At 54.7% G+C, this 20013-nt stretch overlaps 1 protein-coding gene across 2 annotated transcripts; it reads left to right on the plus strand.

Moving 5' to 3' along the window:
- The first annotated feature begins 2202 nt into the window (after positions 1-2202).
- On the plus strand, positions 2203-18224 carry LOC103173213 (transmembrane protein 198-like). Of its 2 annotated transcripts, none has more exons than XM_042344372.1 (5): positions 2203-2617; positions 15698-15907; positions 16260-16838; positions 17293-17438; positions 17919-18224. In XM_042344372.1, the coding sequence occupies exons 2-5, from the start codon at positions 15760-15762 to the stop codon at positions 18060-18062; spliced, it is 1017 nt and encodes a 338-aa protein (XP_042200306.1). In that variant the 5' UTR covers positions 2203-2617; positions 15698-15759; the 3' UTR covers positions 18063-18224. The 2 variants fall into 2 exon arrangements, with proteins under 2 accessions (XP_042200306.1, XP_042200305.1); XM_042344371.1 differs by having other exon boundaries at positions 2203-2603.
- The last annotated feature ends 1789 nt before the right edge of the window (positions 18225-20013 follow it).

Raw genomic sequence — 20013 nt, forward strand, 5'->3', positions numbered from 1 at the left:
TCAGTCGCTGTGTGTGTGTCAGCCCGGCTCAGTCGCTGTGTGTCAGCCCGGCTCAGTCGCTGTGTGTCAGCCCGGCTGTGTGTGTGTCAGCCCGGCTCAGTCGCTGTGTGTGTGTCAGCCCGGCTCAGTCCCTGTGTGTCAGCCCGGCTCAGTCGCTGTGTGTCAGCCCGGCTCAGTCGCTGTGTGTCAGTCCGGCTCAGTCCCTGTGTGTCAGCCCGGCTCAGTCGCTGTGTGTGTGTCAGCCCGGCTCAGTCCCTGTGTGTCAGCCCGGCTCAGTTATCGTCCTTGGGATGAGACACTTGCTCCGGGACATTACTTTGCGTGACGGACGCTATATAAAAACAAGTTGCCGTTGTTGTGGAATTCCTCTACCGAGATTTCCCATATCAGGATCCCGGGAATGAAAATCAGACTCCAAGTCTTTTCCCAAAGGAACAGGAACGGGAACAGGAATCACAGTAACTTTACATCAGTTCAAGCGAACTTTATTAATTTATTAATCATATCATTTTAAGACGTGCGAGACGGACCTGGGTTCGATTCCCGGGCGGGTCAGGTCAGGGCGAAACGTCGGGTAAGTTTCCTTACTCCCACCCCATCCCCCCCACCCCCACACCCCCCGTATATCCCGTGGAAGCCCTTTGAGACGTCTCGAAGACGTGATCAGGGGCTGTGTCAAACGCAAGGATTAATACTGTTATTATTGCCGTCGGAGACTGCGACCTTCGGCGAGACGTTAAACCCAACCCCACGTCTGCGCGCTGTTAAATTTGAAGGTAAAGGATGGGGGTCACAGACTAAGACAAGGTGGAATTTGGGAGCTTTCGGAGCATTGAGCCTATGAATGTTGGTCGCTGCTCTCTTGCGGACCAGCCCAACATTTTTGTGATACTTTAACACAAAGAGAGGAAATAGCTGATTGTTATTCCAGGGAATTAGTGGAAATGGCTTTTAGTCTCGTGTGTGTCAGTCTCCGATAGTCCTGAGGCTCAGAGGTTAGAGCCCTCGCCTCGCAAGCGAGAGGACCCGGGTTCGATTCCCGGTTGGGACGAAAATTTAGGCGAGTTTCCTTACTCCGCGCACACACCTCTGTTTACCCATCAGCAAGCGGGGACCCGGCTGTTAGTCGATTGGCGGATCGCTTTTCTCGGGGGTAATAGTCGCTCAAAAATAATAATTTAGTCCCTCAATCCACGACTGTTTGTGGGGACGCTGCTGTGCCCAATTGGCTGCCGCGTTTCGCCCACGAAACACCCAGTCACTACGCCTCACAGCATATTCTGTGAAGCGCTTTGAGACGTCTCGACGACGCGATAAGGCGCTGGGCCAAATGCGAGGATTATCATTATAATTATTATTATTATTATTGCCTGGCTTTTACTGTCTGAACCCCAAANTCCAGGACACCGGGAAAGAGAGAGAGAGAGAGAGAGAGAGAGAGAGAGAGAGAGAGAGAAAAACTCCCTTTCTTTTCCAAAAGCTCAAGGGGATATTTAATCCCGTCTTTAAACTTGAATCGCGTCCTCCTGACGTGAAAGGGCGTTCTGCGGACGCAATTTGTTGTTGTTTTTGTTGTTGCCGTTGTCTAATGTCAGGGCAGAAAGGGGGGAGAATGGAAACCCCGACCTCCCGGCTCAGAGATGGGAATGGAGGTCAAAGGGAGCCACGTGGAGAGGGACACGATCACTGCGCGAGCACTTGTCCGAAGGTGTCAGACGCACCAGTTGGCCCTTGAAGGACGGAAGAAGACACCAAAGCCATCATCTGCACAATAACACAGGGAATCTTGTCCACACGTTCAACGAGGGAGAGAGAAAGGTTTTGGTACTTGGGAGACTCCGGCTTTAGGGACGTAACTTGGTACGAGGTTTTTGTTTCTTAGCTGCGAGAGTTTACGATGAAGAAAGGGAAAATGTCAGGCTCCTTCGCTCTCGCTCTCTCTCTCTCTCTCCCTCCCTCCCTCCCTCTCTCGCTCTCCCTCTCTCTCTCTCTCTCCAGCACAAACACAATTGGTAGAGTCGAAGGAGTGAGATCATTCCGAGCAGAACTGGGAGAGAAAAAAAGCGAGAACTCAGCTAAAGAGACATTCAAACTGAGAGAGAGAGAGAGAGCGAGAGAGAGAGAGAGAGAGAGCGAGAGAGAATAGAGAGAGAGAGAGAGAAAAAAACACACAGAGAAAGGAGAGGAAGAGAGAACACAGAAGAGAATAGAGAGACGGAGAGAACACGAACGAAAGAGAGAGGAGAAGCACTCGGGGGTGGCGTGAGGGGTCTGGGGGAGAGAGAAAACAGTTAATGAAGTGCGATAGGGATAGTGAGTGAGGGAGAGGAACAGATACACAGACGCACTCAACTCCAGAGAGAGCGAGAGAGAGACTGACAGAGATAAACCCTGGTAGAGAGGCAGCAAACGGTGTGTGTGTGTGTGTGTGTGTGTGCGCTCAGAACTGTTGGCAGAGAATCTCAGGACAAATCCAAGAGGTGATATTCTCTCTCTCTTCCCGTGCGGACCTCAGGAATCTGGGAATCTCTCCGCTCGCATTCCCAGCTCGGAGGAAATGGCTTCACCGACCGTCTGCTAACCGTGAGTCAGACACTCCAGAGGTGAGCAACAAGTGGTGAGATGTCTTTTGTACGTTGTTGTTGTTGTTGTTGTCGATGTGCTATTTTCTTAACCGGGCGGATTAACCGGCGAAAGGGGTTTCAGCCCCGACCGGACTCCGGGGGGTGAATTTTTTTAGCTCTGTGTTTATTATCGCAATAATGATGACACACCACGTCTTCGAGACGTCTCAAAGCGCTTCACAGGATGTACTTTTTTTGGGGAGGGTGCGGGGTGGTGGGGTGGGGGGTGGTAGGGGGGGCAGGAGGTTTAATCGGTGACTTTGGGGCAGGCGAGCGATGCAAATTGGCCATCGGGCTCGCCTGCAAACACACAGTTACTACACTTTCCAGCCATTCCCTGTCAAGCGCTTTTGAAGGTGTTTTGATGTGTTTGACGGTAACTCTCCCTCTTCACAGCGGAGTATCTTTTTTTATCGGATTTTGTTATCCCGTCCGGATGAGTATCCGGTGATTTCTCTTGTGAACATGTAATAAGAATAGTAATAATAATCATAATAATAATCCTCGCATCTGATACAGCGCCTTCGAGACGTCTCAAAGCGCTTCACAGAATATCCTCTAAAGTTTCTGTAGATTTTGTGGGCGAAACGCGGCAGCCGATTGCGCACAGCGACGTCCCCACAAACAGCCGTGGATTGAAGTGACCCATTTTATTATTGTTGTCGATTTATTTTTGAAGGAATTATCTGCTTTCAATGTGCACGCGTCGGGACGGGTTGGATGAGCGTGGCGATCATGAGCGCGCGGAGCGAGGGGTGGGGGGGGGGGGCGAGCGTGCGAGGGGGTCGCGTGTTCTGCTGAGTTTGCCTCGACTAGTTGGTCGCTGAAAGTGTTAACCCTCTTTGGCTGAGGCATGTGATGGAGATCAAATTCACATTCACCAGATGTGAGCGCTCGGGAGTACAGCAGCGGGTGGGGGGAGGGGTGGAGAGGGGGAGGGGAGGGAGCAGGAGGGGAGGGGGCGGAGGTGGAGGGGGGGGAAATCGTTCTGGCTTTATCCCTTAACCCCGAATTAATTTGATGTGTCGACAATTCGCTGTACACTCCACACCCCTCTCCCGGCAAACCGTAAAGTTTACATTAAAGGGTTGGGAGTAAGGGGGGGTGTGGGGGGGGCCACGGGTTGGGGGTCGGTGGTGGGGGGTGGGGGTGGGGTGGGGGGGGGGGTGAATCGAGGCTATTATTTTCATTTGCATCTTTCCCCGCAGTCCTGTTGGCTGGTTTGAAAACGTTGGCCGGGAATTGGTCGCGAGAGAATTTGTCTGACTCGGTCTCTGCCTCTTGGCAAAGTCTGTGCTTCAGCAAAGCCACACGCAGCGAGAGGAGGTCCCTGATTCGCACCGTAATGAGTTAGTTGGCGTTAAGCCTCGAGGGGCTAAGGCTGGGAGTTAGAGAGAGAGGATTGGGGGGGTGGGGTGGGGGGGGGGAGGATTCAGTCAAAGTTCCTGCAAAATCCATCTCCTTTCCTCTCCCCTTCTGTTTCCTCCACCCAATCTCCCTCTCCCGCCCCACCGCCACCCGTCTCGTTGGAAAGTCCACCAGCGTGCACTCACGCCCCTTCCCTCCCTCCCTCCCTCCCTTTCTCTCCCCCAGCCCCCAACCCCCACCCAAAGCGGGGACTTTGAGCTCACGGTCTAGTCTGACGCTCCAATGTAGTGCTGGGGTGGGGGGAGGGGGGGGCGGCACGTGCCGCCCCCCCTCCCCCCACCCCAGCACTACAAAATACAGTCACTGTGCTTCACGGTAAATCCTGGTGAAGCGCTCTGTAGACACGTTGACCCAATAAAGGCGACATGTCTCTCTCTGCTACCCTATTGGCTTGATGGTTCCCCTACAACTCACTTCCTGCCCCAGAACCCACTTCCTACCCCTAGATCTGACTTCCTGCCCCAAGAATTTACTTTGCAGATGGTTTCAGCCATTGTGGCCCCTCCACACCCTGGAGTTCCACCACCTCGGCTCCTGCCTCCCACCTCACGTTTAAATCCTACCTCTACAACCTCACTCAACCTATCTCTACAACCTCACTTCTGTTGACCTGCCTCAACTCTCCTCAGCCTCCCCCCCCCACCCACCCCCCACACCCCCTGTGAGATATGCTTTGAGACAACCTCCTAACAATAGATTGCTTCTAAAGTAAAATTGTTGTTGCTGTTAGATTTCACGGCCCCAACCCTCTCCCCATCCCCCCCACCACCACCATCCATGGGTTCCGAGAGATTTAGGAAAACATGCCTGACTCGGGGTGGGGGGGGTGGGGGGGGGGGAAAGCAAAGTGATAAACGTGCAGGAAACACATGATCTCGTGCATGGAAACGTTTAATTTTCCCACAGGAATCCTCTTTCCATTCCCAAAAAGTACAAAGACCATTGAGCCTCATACCTGGGAGATGACGAGGGCCCAATCGAGGTTTGAAACCAGGCCAGTCCTCGCTCTCTCTCTCTCTCTCTCCCCTTCTCTCTCTCTCTCTGCCGTCAGGCTCACTCCTTCCCTCGCTCCTCGAAGAAATGCGGTATTTGGTGAGAAAGAGTCAATTGCTGATCTATTTATACATATGCCTAACAATCCACCACTGTTTGTGGGGGAGTGGATGCTGCTGTGCGTGGTTTGGCTTCCGCATTTCGCCCAGAAAGTACACAGTCACTACACTTTACAGCGTTATGCTGTGAAGCGCTTCGAGACGTCTCGACGACGTGAGCAGGAGCTGTGTCAAATGCAGGGATTATTTTGATTGATATAACAGTGTGCGGTGAAAGAAAACTTGCCTCAGGTTTCGCCCGTCCGCCCGCCCGCCCGGGAATCGAACCCGGGTCCTCTCGCTTGCGAGGCGAGGGCTCTAACCGCTACACGACAGGACTCCACCTGTGTTTCGCAAGCCATTTTATAACTCCTGATAAGTCAACCCTGGCTTAACTCGTCACTACCGCCTAAGCCATCAACATCCTGGCTGCATCGGGCGATATATTCCTACATACGCCTAACTCGCTACTCCTGATAACTGGTCACTCAGTCCTTTTCCCGTGGAGTGATGAGATATCAAGTAACCTAGTCTTTTTTGGCCGGGTTGGGGGTGGGGGGAGGGAAAGCGGGAGAGAAATTAGTCGTAGGCCAGGACATTTGGGGGAGGGTAATAACTGCTTACTTATTGAAATCATTTGTTCGGTGACTCTCGACTGCCCCAGGTTCAATGTCTCCTCCAAAGGATGGAGCCTCCGACAAAAACAGCGCTGTTTCCCCCACAAATACACACATACACCCCCCACCCCCTCCCGAACTCCCCCCCCAGCACTGCACTGGGGCGTCAGCCTGACTCGCGAGAGCTCAAAGCCCTAAAGCGCGGTTCGTGCTCACAACTCACAAGCCTCCGATCTTACTCAGTGAGGCCAAAGCCAAGCTTTATTGTGAGCGACAAAGGCGAGTAGAGGAGTCTGACTCAGTCACTGCTGTGACTGTGGCGTGAGCAGTCCGCACAAAGCAGCTCGGGAAGTCTCCAAGAGCGGTTTTGTCTCGGGGACTGGTTGTATCCGGATGCAGATGCGAGAATTATCCTCGGCCTCTTCCAAGGCCACTTGCGGCCTTTGCCCAACAAGCTCTTGCGACTTTGTTCACGCTCATTAATCTCATCAGCGATAATAATTTATTGAGGCCTGTAGCTCAGTGGTTAGGACCCGGGTTCGATTCCCGGGCGGTTCAGGGTGAAACCTTAGGCAAATTCCTTTATTCCACACACACACACACACACACACACACACACACACACACACACGCGCGTGCCTCTGTTTGCCCAGCGGTAAGTAGGAACCCGGTTGTGAGTCAATTGTCGGGATCGCTTTAAAAAGGTAATAATCCCTTCATAGACAAACAAATAGATCAGTAAAATACAAATTTGGTCCCTCATTCCACGGCCGTTTGCGGGACACTGCTCTCTGGGCAACTGGCTCCCGGGTTTCACCCACGAAGTGCCCAGTCGCTGCACTTTAGAGTACACCTTGCGAAGCGCTTTGAGACGTTCTTAACGACTGTATCGAACGCAAGGACCGCCGTCGTCCCAATTTAGCCTTTCGTGTTGGGAGTGCGTCTCAAAAACACTTCGCGGCGTCTTAATCCCCTCGATAAATTGCTGGTTGACAACAAAGTTGTTTGCGGGGCGTTGCTTAGTTTCATTAGCCATCTCCAGGGCGATCGTTCCAGTTGAAGCTTTCCAGAACGGGAGTTCATGGACAGACTCAAACCGGCCTCGAGACCTCTCAGGCAGAGCTTGACTGGAGGAATCTTGCGTTCGACCACACTGGGTTTCCACGCGACCATTAAAGGCAACAAAGTTTTCACGGCGAAATTATTTTTAGAAGAAAAGTGTCCTTGCTCCAACACGGGCCGCTGACATCAATTCATCGACGCGAGTGTTTTTTTTCCCCCCAAGTAAGGTCACTGTTTCTGTCTCTGTCTCTGTCTCTCTCTCTCTCTCTCTCTTCCCGTCTCTCTCCTACTCTCCTCTTTGTCGTTGACTTGTGCTGGGACACAGGTCTGAAACTTGTCCGCCTCCTCTTCCTCCCCATTGCCAGGTTATCACTCGCTGTCTGGCTTCACGTCTCCCACACCTCTATCACTCCCCCCGCCGCCACCCCCACTCCCACCCCCAACTTGGCTCTTGCCTCCGAGTCAAACGGTTGTGGATCCAATCCACGTGTTGGAGACTCTCAACTTGTATAGGGTTCGGGTGAGACTCCAGTATTGTGCTGGGGGGTGGGGGGTGGGGGATTGTGAGACGTTGCTGTGTGCAAATTCACTGGCCCCCCCCTCCCCCGCCCCCCACAAGAAAAAAAACAGTCACTCCACTTTGCAGTAAATGCTGCGAATGATTATTGTTATTATTTTTGTAGTCTTTGCGAGTTCCTTCCTGTCTCAACCACCGAGTGGAACATTGTTACGGTCCAGAAAATGTATAAAACTTCCTGTTGATTTCGCTCGGATTCCGTCGATGTCCTTGACCTGAGGCTCATTGTGCAAATGTGCTTTGGGAGGCCATGGACTGACCTCCTCGATGGGAGGGGGGAGAGGGGGTTAGGGAGGTGGGGGGGGTGGGGGAGGCGGTTGTTGTGTGGGGGGAGGGGGGGGGGTGTTGGCGGTGGTGGGGAGAGAAAGGAGGTCATTCTTTCCAACTGATCCCAAGATCGGACATTTTTGCAACAGCTGGAGTGTGGGAAAAGAGGGGTGGGGGGGGACAGAGAGAGCGCGAGCGAGAGAAAGTGAGCAAGAGAGAGCGAGAGAGGGGGTCAAGCAGGATCTAAGTGTTTCTCACAGTTGCGGATATCTCTTAGGATCCTTCCTCCGGCTTTATTTAACCCTTTGGGACAGGCAGCGGAGTGCGCTTGAGACTTGGAGCCAAGGAATTTCTGGTTTCAATTCCAGGTGTTTAATGGGGTGTTGGGGGGGGGGGGGGGGGGGGGGGGCGGAGAGCAGTGGGTTCCAGGTGTGAGTGAAGTATGTGAATGACCTTTTTTTTATCTGTAGAGGGGATTGTGAGCCAGAACATCAGGAGAGATACAGTGCCCCAAGTAATTTTTTCTTCCCCCACCACCACTCCCCACACACACACACTAACACAAATAAAAATGTCAGCTCAAAACACTGTATCCTGTGAAGCGCTTTGAGACGTTCGAAGACGTGATAAGGCGCTGTGTGGGGGCTTGAACCCACAACTTTCTGACTCGGGAGGGGTGGTGGTGGGGTGGGGGTGGGGGTGTGGGGGAAGGATACCGTTGACTGAGCCAGGCTCACACCTGGCGGGTTGTACTGCTCGCTATTCATATGGGATCTGATTTCAGTGGGTGGGTTAATCAGGAATGGGGAGGGAGAGGAGAGGAGGGGGGGTGTGGGGGTGGGGGGGGGGAAACCAGTGACATGGAGGGGCTTTGTTGGTGCAATGTGATCACGAGGCTCACCCCACAACAGCTGTTTAGCACAGGACAGCTGTTACACTATATATATAATAATAATAATAATAATCCTGGCATTTGACGCAGCGCCTTATCACGTCCTCGAGACGTCTCAAAGCGCTTCACGGGACACACTCTCAAGCGAATTGATCTGCGTATATTTTGCGGGCGAGACAGAGGACTCTGTACCTTCAGCCTCCAGCCCAGATATATTTATTATCTGCCGCGTCTCGTGAAGTGTGGGGGTGGGGGGGGGGGGGGAACGTAGTTAGGGCGATGACCTCTGGGGTAGACAAGGGGGCTGTGGACTCGAGTACAAAGAGACAACATTAATGCTGGTGAGAGAGAGAGAGAGAGAGAGACAGACGGACAGAGACAGATCGTGTTACAGATTCCGACTGCATTACCAACTGGTTTCCCAGTGGATGTCTCAAGCTACATTTAGCAGGTGTGTCCCAGTACAGAAACAGCCCCCATCGACCCACCCCCCACCCCCAACCCTCCCCACCCACCCTCGGCCAACCCTCCCCCACCACTGGGCAATCATCAGTGCTTTATTCGGCACCCTTAACATCCATCCCAAAGAGATTCGGGGGAGTTGCTGGCCACATAGCAAAGTCACGCCTGCAAAACGCACAGTCACTACACTTTGGTATCATTATTATTATTATTATTAATTGGGCTGCTTGTGGGGCTTTCCTATGCTGCACGGTTGTAGGCTGCTGATGGTAGCGCAGCCTGGCTCATCGGCAGGACCTGAAAGGGCAGACCAGTGACTAGGGGCAGGGAATCCTTCCACTCAGTTGCTATTAACCCTGTAAGCCAAAGCCCCCATGGCCAGGGTGGTCCTAGCTGGACAAGCCGCGGACAAGAAGTTGGTTGTTGTTGAGGAAAGAATGACTAGGATAGCCAGGTGGGGAGGGTGTCCCAAGGCACTGGGAATAAATAATACTAACATTAATCCTTGCATTTTTGGTACAGGGCCTTATCACGTCTTCGAGACGTCTCAAAGCGCTTCAAAGACCATGCTGTAAAGCGACTGTGTACCCTGTGGGCAAAACGTAAACCTTTGGGCACAAGAGGGAGACAAGATGGCTGCCACACACGTTGCCATCTTGATACAGTTCCAGATAGCAACGCCCATCAATCAAAATGCCCTTTGAGGCACCGTGACCATTCGCAAGTGAGATCCAAATCCCGTGCGCTTTCCGTTCCATTCCCTGCGTTCAAATCTCATGAGAATCCTTGAATCAAGAACATGCCAATCAGTGAAGCTAAGCGAGGGTGTGTGGGAGGGGGGAGCTTCAAAAATCAGAGGTCAGGTCTCCCTCCCTCCCTCCCTCCCTTCTCTAGTCCCCCATAATCGCCGTCCTCCCTCCGCCCCCCAACCTCCACTGAAATTAAGAACAGTCCAAGCATGCCATAGAATTATACAGCACAGAAGGAGGCCATTCGGCCCACAATGCCCGTGCATGAAAGAGCTACCAACCTACTCCCATCCCCCGCTCTCTTCCCCCAATAGCCCTGCAAATTTGTCCTCCCCAAGTATCTATCTACTTCTCTCTTGACAGTTGCTAGTCAGTTAGATGTTGGATTTCTCTCCGTGCTTTACGTTTACGTTCACTGAGACCAGTTCCACAAGTTAACAAGGAACATGAGCTTGAATCCGCCTTTGGCGTCGTCCTCGAGACTCGGAACAATCTGGCTGTGGATTCTGGCCCTGCCCCTAGTAGTCCTGGCCAATATTCTCCACTGACTGAGAGAGTTGGTGGGAAGGGATGAGTCAGGGAACCATTCCAAGCACGTTCCATAATCCTTCAAGAGTGGAGAGGATTTTTTTTCCCAGTCTGGGATTAATTGCCCATCGCCAATCGCATTTCACATAGAATTACACCATGGTGGGGTTCGGGGGGTGGGAGGAAACAGCCCAGTTAGCCCTGGCTCGCCCATTGCCAACACACTCTCAAGATCCCTGTTCCCCCCCCAAAGTGCTTCATAATTCTCGGGGGAATGAAGAGGATCTGTCTCCAAACCTTCCCCCCCCCCCCCCACCACCCCCAACCCGGTTGCCACGTTACTGACTGTTATCGAGCGTAAAGTCGGTCTTCATCACCTCTCTGTGAGAGAAAAGAGCCTTTTACGTATCCCACTTGATAAATATTAATGAGCGGACTTCACACGGGTTTGACGGGCACAAAGCCTCCTGGAAACACTGCGTCTCATTCACCAGCGGCCTGGCCTGGAAGGGCCTATTAGTAAATTGGGAGTTTGTCAAGGCAGTTCGGGGAACCAGTGCACAACCTAATGGTGTCTCATCTGAGCCAACAATAGACATTCAGTTACTCTCGACAAAGCCTTTACTTACAGTATCTGAAGTCGCTTGGGGTCAGGGATCGGGGGTCAAGACACAGGCGAGCTCTGTGTGTGTGTGTGTGTTTGGCGGTGGGGGTGGCGGGGGGGGGGGGTTGGGGGTGGGGGAGGTCACTCTCTGGCCTCGCGATGTGTAGAAGCCGTTAGTGCCTGATGGGGAGCAAGGGACAGAGCTTTTGTAACAGAAGAGGCATCTTTTTTCATTGAATCTACCATCTACTTGCTCCGTGCGTGTTTCCAATTAGCCTGGCAGACTGTTAATCGCTGACAAGTGGAGGACCCAGCTCTCCTCTCGCTCTCCTCGGAGCTCGGCTGGCCCCCGAGCCCAGGTGACGTGCTTTGCGATGGCGTGTCAGATTGGGTCCAGCCCTCTGCGGCGGCTTCTCTCTCCCTCTCTCTCTCTTTCTCTCGCACGGTTCATGACATGCCCGGGACCTGGAAGTGGCAGACCAGTCACGAGGGCAGGGAATCCTCCCACTCAGCTCCCGAAGCACTGACTATCCAGCGCCTTGGGACGTCCTCCCGACGCGAAAGGCGCTACACAAACGTAATGTTGTTGTTGTTAACCCTGCAACCCAAAGCCCTTAAGTAACGCTAAGCGGATCTGGGCGCTTCAGAGGGTCAGAACACAAGCGCAGGTGAAAAAAAAATGGCCTGGGGGGTTGGGGGGGGGGGTGGGGGGGAGTAAAAAGTAAAAAATATTATCACGGAAAACTCCTTATAACTCAACCCTGGATTAATTAATTGGTCACTGCCACTTAAGTCATCGTTACTGTCAATATCCCGGCCACATTTATTTATACACACGCACAACCTCATCACTCAGCCCTTTCCCTGGCGGTGACGGGTTATAAGGAGTTTGCTGTTATTTTCTGCCTTTGTTTCCCAAGAAGGGGAAGAGTTTAAAGGAGGGTTTAAGCTCATGAGAATATATATATATATAACATTTATATATACATTAAATATATATATATCATACTATTTGCTCGGCAAAAGACCAAGGCCTATCAAGTTCGTCCTCCACCATCCCTTAAGCCGTTGCTTAACGCGTCGGGTCCCAAACTATATACCCTATCTATCCCCGAGATATTATATCTGACTCGTTTGTTCTTGAAACAAACGACTCTCTCTGCTTCCACCGTCCGTCTCTCCGAAGGGAGCCCGTGTTTTTTATCCCTAAGGTTTCTTTGTGCGGGTGTTTTTTTTTGTTTTGTTTGTTTTTTTGCCCGGGAGGAAAAGGGAGTGAGTTGTTTTTTTTGGGGAGAAATTAAGAAAATCTTTCGTTGGCGTCGAGAAGTTTTGGGACCACGCACGGCGTGGGGGGGTGTTGGGGGTGGGGGGGGGGGGAATAGGACAACAATGTTAGAGAGAGCAATGTCAGCTCAGAGCAGAGCGGCTAACTGTGGGGAGTTGTGTGTATCCTTGTGTGGTTGGCGTAACGCCAGGTCTTTGTTGGAACGCACGGCGTATTTGGATTTAAAGGAGATGTACTGTACTGCGTTAATACTGTGTTAGTGTTAAGTCTCCGCCACAGATAACAGGAGCGAACCTTCAATTCAGTCCTGAACCACACGAGTGGTGTTGTTGACACAGGCGCTGTGTGCTGTCCCTTCGGGTGAGACGCGACACCTATCTCCTTCCCGCCCCCACACCCCCCACCTCGTCTGCGCCCGTTCGGGTGGACGGATGTTAAGGAACCCACGTGGCTCGTTGTGGGGGGGGGTGGGTGGGGGGGCGGGGGGAAAAAGACGTTGTTAGGCTGTGTGAAACGGGAGGGTTGCAATCGACATTCGCTCCCAAATAGGAGGGCGGACGAGAGGGGATTGAGCCCGAGCGGGTGTGGGGGGGGTGGGGGTGGGGGAGACATTGCTCTTAATCAGAAACCAGTGAAAGGGAAGAACGTTAAGTTGGGTTAAGAGGCCGTTCGAAGTCAGCCTCGACGGTCCAGACAAGGGTCACGGGGTCATTGATTAACGGTCCGAGCGCGAGCTGCATCCGCTTGGTAGACATTCATCTGTTCCAGCTGTTGGGTTCTGCTCCTTGTTCTCTTCCCCCTCCCGCCCTCGCCCACACTCCATTTTCTTCCCTCCCTCCCTCCCTTCCCCCTCGGGGTGCGGTTGGCGGGGAGGGGGGGGGGGGGGTGGGGGGGATGGGGGAAGGGGATGGGATGGGATACAGACCTTTAAATGGGAAACAGATTGTGTTGAGGGTGAGATCAGCACTCGAGCTCGTAGGTTCGCTTGTGAAACCTCTCTCTCGTGTGTGTTGAGTGGAGTCCAGCCAGAACTCCCCCGCTCTCTCGCTCTCTCTCTCTCTTTCTCTCTCCTTCCCCCCCCATCCCCACCCCACCCCCCCCACCCCCCACACTCTCTCTCTCGTCCACAGATCTCAGCCCTCCCGTAAACCCAAGTCTCTAGTCACTTGTAAATGCAAACGTAAAGAGAGCGAGTGTGTGTGTGTGTGTGTGAGTGTGTATGTGTCGTTCTGAGGAACAGAAAGAAGTAAGGGGTGGGGGTGGATGGGTATACTCTGTTACCCTCACTGGCAGATATCTCCCCCTCTCTTCCCCCTTCCTAAACCCCCCCCCAAACTCGGAGGTAAAGCAACAACAACTCGTATTTATGTAGCGCCCTTCACACCGGACGGAGTCTCGGAGAGCTTAACCCATTGCAGAATTCCCTCTATCTCTCTGGGGCAGATGAGGGCTCAGGGTATTTGAGGGGGGGGGGGGAAGGGGCGGCGGGGGAGAGGAAGGACTCGTTCTTAACCCTTGAGTTACCAACAGCGCAAATGTCCACCAATGTGTGTAACACACATCGCAGGATGAAGCGTGAATTAATTATATTAACAACCGTCTTTGGTGTAGGGCGATGATCTGACGAGCTTTGACAGAGATGGAGACCATCTCCTCTCTACCCGCCCCCCCACCCCACCCACCCGCCACCCCACCCGCGCTCTCTCTCTCACCTGGGATGGTGGGGGTGGGGGGGGAGGGGTGTGGGTGGAAAGGGAAGGACTGCAAGCGAAATGTCATCCACAGTCACATCTCGCGACAATGTGTAACCATCATCGTTTCCCCCGCAATAAACCGGAATAAATAATAATAACGATGCCTGTAACATCAAGAGCCTCTCGTGAAACTCAGCGACTGTATCATTTGTAGGGCGGGCGCGCGGAAGCTGCTTTGCGCCCAGCCACGTCCCGCAAACGGGCACGAGGTGTGGGTGGGTGGGGGGGGGCAATATTTTTTTTTAAGCGGGGTGGGGATAAAATCCGGGGAGCGCGTTTCGCCCACAAAATACGCGGGCAATTCGCCTAACGGTGTATTCGGCGAAGCCCCTTCGAGACGCTTCGAAGACGCGGTGAGGAGTTGGATCGGAATGTCGACCGGCAAACGGTCACTGCCGCAGTTGACAGCTTATTATCTCCCGAGGGGTCTCATAATATTTCCGACACTGCCTTACATGCGTGTCGAGAAGCCGCACAGCATTTCGCCGTGAAGTGTAGTGACCGCGCATTCTGCGAGGCAGACCAGGCCGCCAGGCGGACGTTAAAGATTCTCCCCCTCTCTCCCCCCCCTTCTCTCTCTCTCTTTCTCTCTCTCTCTCTCCCCACCCAGTGTCCTGGCAGACAACTCCCCTCGATAAGATCGGTCACTCGCTGTCCTGGATGGGGCAGATGAGGGCTCAGGGTGGGGAGGGGGTGGGGGGGGGAAGTGGGGAGGACTTTCACGGGTCCTGTTTTGAGGTGGGAGTGGGGGGGGGGGTGTGGGGGGGGGGAGATTAAACGGCTGACTCGTGGCGAGAGCCGACGCACATTTGGATGAATGGGGAGGATTGTCCAGGGAGCGAAGCAAAGTGGGTCAAAGGATCGAGGGCTGAAGCTCATTTGGACGAGTTCGCCGGCAATTTCTGATCGGAGCTTCGATGCTCATTACAGCGTCTGACAAAGCCTCTGTTGTCCCAACAATAAACTGGCGAAGTCCTAATCTGTGTGCGGGGCGAGGAATTAGAGGCGGCTTTCACTGCCGTCGGCCGTGAGAAATCCTAGGATTTATTTATTAACTCCGCGGCCCACACCCTTCCTGCATCTGGCAAGTTGATGACCGTTAGTTAAGGCTTTGGTCCTGTTAATTGGGTCTCGCTGGCTGCACTCCCGAAGGATTTGGGAGAGATTGGCGGTGGGGTTGGGGGCTAGTGGTGGGGGGGGGTGGGGGTTTGCCAATCGGAATCTGTGCGGGTCATCGAGGGGGATGGGGAGAAGGCAGATTGAATCGGAATTGATTCACAACAGAAGAGATAATACGGTAATTATCCGTAATCCCTGCACCGGACGCACCGATCGATGGCAAAGCGCTTCACGGGACGCACCACTGTAGCGTGTAGCGAACGTGTATTTTGTGGGCGAAAGGCGGCAGCCGATGGCGCGAGACACCGTCTCCGCCAACAGTCGTGGGTCGGGGAAACCACATTTATTATTTGTTCGAAGGGATTATTAAACCACCCCCCCCACCCACCCCACCCCCCGGAAAGTGGTCCACTGATCGACCAACAACCAGGTTCCTTCTTACTGCCAGATAAACAGAGGCCTCTGTGTGCGCGCGTGTGTGTGCACGTGTGTGTGCGCGTGTGCACGTGTGTATGTGTGCACACGTGTGTGTGCATGCGCGTGTGTAGAGTCGCCTGAGCTTCTGACCCGCTCTCCCGGGAATCGAACCCTCGCGAACCGCCTCGGTCCATGTCGTGTCCTTTCCCCCCCACCCCCAGGTTTGAGCAGCGGTGAGTGGACGGACAGACCTGCACCAGGTCGGTGCCCCCGGGGGGCAACCATGACCTCCGATGCCATCCAGCCTACCCTGGGGTCTCAGGGCAATGCCAGTCTCCTGTGTGACCTGCAGCTGGAGAGAGAATACGAGTTGGTGCCCTGCATTATCTGTGCCATGTGTGGCATTTTCGGCATCATCTACTGTTTCTTCGGTAAGCTCAGGTCGTGGGCGAATGTTAAATCCGCGGGGGGTGGGGGGGGGGGTGGGTAGAGGGTGGGTAAGGGGTAGGAGGGTGACCGAAGGCGCTGGCGTTCGAACAGGAGGCGGCGAGGGAGGTGGGGGTGGCATTGGGGGGGTGGGCGAGATGGAGGGAATGTGGGATGGAGTTCCAGAGGGTGGGGGGAGCAGGTCACAGATTGGGTGGGGGGTGGTCACCATCAGGGGGCACTATTATACCTGCACATTGGGTAACATCTCTCTCTCTCTCTCTCTCCCCCCCCCCGCCCCCTGCCCCGTGCCACCCCCCCGCACCCTCCACCCTCTACCCCCCCCACCCTCCGCAGGTTACCGCTGCTTCAAGGTGGTGATGTTCCTGTCGGGTCTGATGTTCGGCTCCACCGTGGTCTTCCTGCTCTGCTACAAGGAGCGGCTGCTCGAGGCCCAGCTGAGCGTGGCAGCCAGTGCGGGCATCGGGCTGGCGGTGGGCGTGCTCTGCGGCCTGGTCACCATGCTGGTCCGGAGCCTGGGCCTCTTCATGGTGGGTCTGGCCCTGGGCCTGCTGCTGGCGGCGGGGGGCCTGCTGGCCGCCGGGCCCCTGTACCAACCTCGCTCGGTCTGGGTGCCCCTGGGGCTGCTGCTGGGCGCGGGGCTCCTGGGCGCTGTCCTGACCCTCCAGTGGCAGAAGCTCTTCACCGTCCTGTCCACCGCCGTCTTGGGCGCCGCCATCTTGGTGCTGGCGGCCGACTACCTGCTGCAGGCCTCGCTCCTCGGGCTCTACGTCTACCCGCTGCTCAAGGCCTCGGCCCCGCCACCGCCCGCCTGCTGGCACAGCTGGCTCCTGCTCGGGGCCTGGCCCTCGCTGGCCGCCCTCGGAGTCCTGCTGCAGTGGAAGCTGACGGCGGACGGCTACTCGCACACCGAGGGTGAGCGGCCACCGGGTGGGGGGGGCGCCAGTGAGGGGGTGGGCAAGGGGGGCTGGTGGGTGAGGGGGTGCTCTCACACGCCCCACACACACACACACGCACAGGGGGCGCTCTCGCTCCTCGCACAGGTCATAGCACAGGTCAACACACAGCAACACAGACATTGGGCAAATACGGGGATGGGGGGTGGGCGCATGATGGAGGTTCGTGAGGATGGGAGGAGAGGGAAGGGGTGAGGAAGGGAGGAGAGGAGGTGGGGAAAAGGCGTGGAGTTCCCTGTAGCTCAGCGGTTAGAGCCCTCGTCTGGCGAGCGAGGGGACCCGGGTTCGATTCCCGGGCGGGTCAGGTCAGGTCAGGGCGAAACGTTGGGCAAGTTTCCTTACTGATCAGTCACTCTCCCTCTCCCTCGTGAGTTATTATCAGTAACTCTCTCTCTCTCTCTCTCTCTCGACAGTTATTATCAGTAACCGGCAGAAGCGAGTGCAGCTGATGAGGATCCGACAGAAAGCAGCAAAGAAGCGCCAACGGACAGCACCACAGGACACGTACCGCAGGAAACCGTACCCCATCAAGCGCTACACCGGAGATATCCTGTCCCCGGTAACGTCACCCCCACCTCTCCCTCTCCCTCTCCCTCGCTCTCGTTCTCTCATTCTCCCACCCACCCCCCCCCCCACTTTCTCTCCATCCTCCTCTCACTCACTCACTCACTCATTCACTCCCTCTCTCCCTCTCTCGTTCTCTTCCTTTCACTCACTCACTCACTCACTCTCTCCCTCTCTCGTTCTCTTCCTTTCACTCACTCACTCTCTCTCTCCCTCTCTCGTTCTCTTCCTTTCACTCACTCACTCACTCACTCACTCACTCACTCACTCACCCTTTCTCTCCATCCTCCTCTCATTCATTCACTCACTCACTCACTCTCATCCTCTCTCGCTCTTGCGCTCTGTCACGTGGTCATCTTCCTTTTGTCCTCACGCACTCTCCCTCTCTCACACTCCCTCTCCCTCTCACACTCTCTCATTCTCCCTCTCACACTCTCTCTCCCATTCTCCCTCTCACACTCTCTCCCTCCGGCAGAGCTATATACAGAGTATCCGGGACCGGCAGACGGGGACGTCGCTGAGCAGCCTCCACATGGCTCCTCCGGGGGCCACCGAGCTGGACTATGACTGTGGCTCCACGGTGCCACTCACTGCCACCCCCACCGTCATCACAGTGTGAGCCCCCCCGAGCCTGGGCTGGACACCACCAGCCGTGACCGACCGACACGCAAACGGGCGCCAGCGAGGGGCAGAGAGAGAGAGAGAGAGACGGAGAGAGAGCGAGAGCGAGCGAGAGCCCTGTGGGGGCTGAAGGCTTCTCGTCGCCCCCCCTCCCACCCACAACGCCCCCCCCCACCCCCGGACTCCTCGTCTCCAACTTCCATGGTTGACTGGTTGACAAGCCCACCCGCCCGCGCGCCACCCGCCCCACTTTGCCAGCCACACGATCCCCCCCCCCAAAAAAGGAGGGGTTTGTCATTTCCCACCCACCCCCCCCTACGCAAGTACGGGCTCACACACACACACACACACAGCCCCCTCCACCCCCACACTCTCACCAGGGCTGCAGTGGGCTCCAGCTGTGTGTGTGGGGGGGGCGGGTGTTGTTGGGGGGGGGTAGGGGGAGAGAGGACGGAAGGTTTCCCCCCCCCAAACCCCCTCCACTTATGCCCCAATACAATGAACTGTGACCCCCGTTAATAAACCCCAACAAACCCCAAACTGCTGATTTACAGACTGTGGGGTTCGGCTGAGAATTAACTCCAATCACTGAGTCTTTAGCTCTCCCCCCCCCCCCCCCCACCACTCTTCGCTCTCGTTCCCCCCCCACCACTCTTTTCTATCTGTCTCTCCTCCTTTCTCCCTCTCTCCCCTTTTCTCTTTCCTCCCTTCAATCTCTCTCTTCTCTCTCTCCTTCCTTCGATCTCTCTCTCCCCCCTATTTTCTCTCCCTCTTCCCCCTTCTTTCTCCCTCCCTCCCCCTCTTTTCTCTCTCTCCCTCCCCCTTCTTTTCTCTCTCTTTCCCCTTCTTTTCTCTCTCTCTCTCCCTCCCCTTTGCTCCCTCTTTCCCATCTGTGCCTCTGGAGTTTTGGATTCCAGCTCAAACCTCACTGAAGGGCGAAGAGATTTGTGGTTCCTTCAAAAGTAAATGTTCCTTAACTTAGTCTCAGCAACGCCTTGACAGACTCTCCCCCCCCCCCCCCCCACCCCCACACCACCCACCACCCATCTATATTTTTTAAATACAAACATAAAGTGCCAAAAAGTTGCTCAAAACTGTCCTGTGTAAATGCAAACGTTTTCGAAACCATAAATTCTTTCATTTTATTTCTAAATCTGTGATATTTAAGTCGATGCTCTGTGACGGCAACTTAAGGGGGTGGGGGGGGGGATCATGTGCTTTTTCGACTCGTGACGTAAGATGGGTGTTGGTGGGGGAGAGGGGGGGATTTTTTTTAACTCTGGAGTAAAAGGACTCCCTTCTTTCGCCTCGAGTCAGAACAAACCAACCCCTCCCTCCCTCTCTCCCACCCACTTACGTCCCGAGTGTTAAGTGTTTTATCAGCTCACGACGTAAGGGTACTGGTGGTGGTGGTGGTGGGGGGGGTGGGGGGGTGGGGGCGGGTGGTACGTGATCTTTAACGTCCACCTGAACAGGACACACACCCGGGAGTGAGGTTTCAATGGAAGGACGGCATCTCCGACAACCCAACACCCCCCACCCCACCCTCTATTCAATGAGTGTGCGGGGTGTGGGTGTGGGTGTGGGGGGTGTGGGGGGGCAGCAATTGTTCCCTTCTCTTCCCTCCCCCCACCAACCCGAGCCCAGCGAACTGTAATAGTCAAAACGCCAGTAAAGTCAGGCTCACATTCGCCCACAAAATCCACAGTCACTACACTTTACAGTGTATCCCGTGAAGCGCTTTGAGGCGTCTCGAAGGCGTGATCAGGCGCTGTGTCAAATGCCGGGATTATTATTATCATTATTATTATCATTATTATTATTATTATTATTACCTCTCCAAATCTTTGCCAAATCCACTCCAAAAAGACCAATTCTTGGGCTATATCGCCCTCAGTTGAAGCACAACTCGTGATGGGGCAGTGGGGCTTTGGGGGCAGAAGGATTTC

The sequence above is a fragment of the Callorhinchus milii genome, unplaced genomic scaffold (genome assembly GCF_018977255.1).
Source record: "Callorhinchus milii isolate IMCB2004 unplaced genomic scaffold, IMCB_Cmil_1.0 Scaffold27, whole genome shotgun sequence".
In the NCBI taxonomy this organism is placed as follows: domain Eukaryota; kingdom Metazoa; phylum Chordata; class Chondrichthyes; order Chimaeriformes; family Callorhinchidae; genus Callorhinchus; species Callorhinchus milii.

Excerpts from the sequence above, each read along its gene's own strand:
- LOC103173213 (XM_042344372.1), top strand. The coding sequence starts at position 15,760 with ATGACCTCCGATGCCATCCAGCCTACCCTGGGGTCTCAGGGCAATGCC. Across the intron at positions 16,839-17,292 it reads CGGCTACTCGCACACCGAGG|TTATTATCAGTAACCGGCAG; the intron begins GTGAGCGGCCAC and ends CTCTCTCGACAG. Across the intron at positions 17,439-17,918 it reads CCGGAGATATCCTGTCCCCG|AGCTATATACAGAGTATCCG; the intron begins GTAACGTCACCC and ends TCCCTCCGGCAG.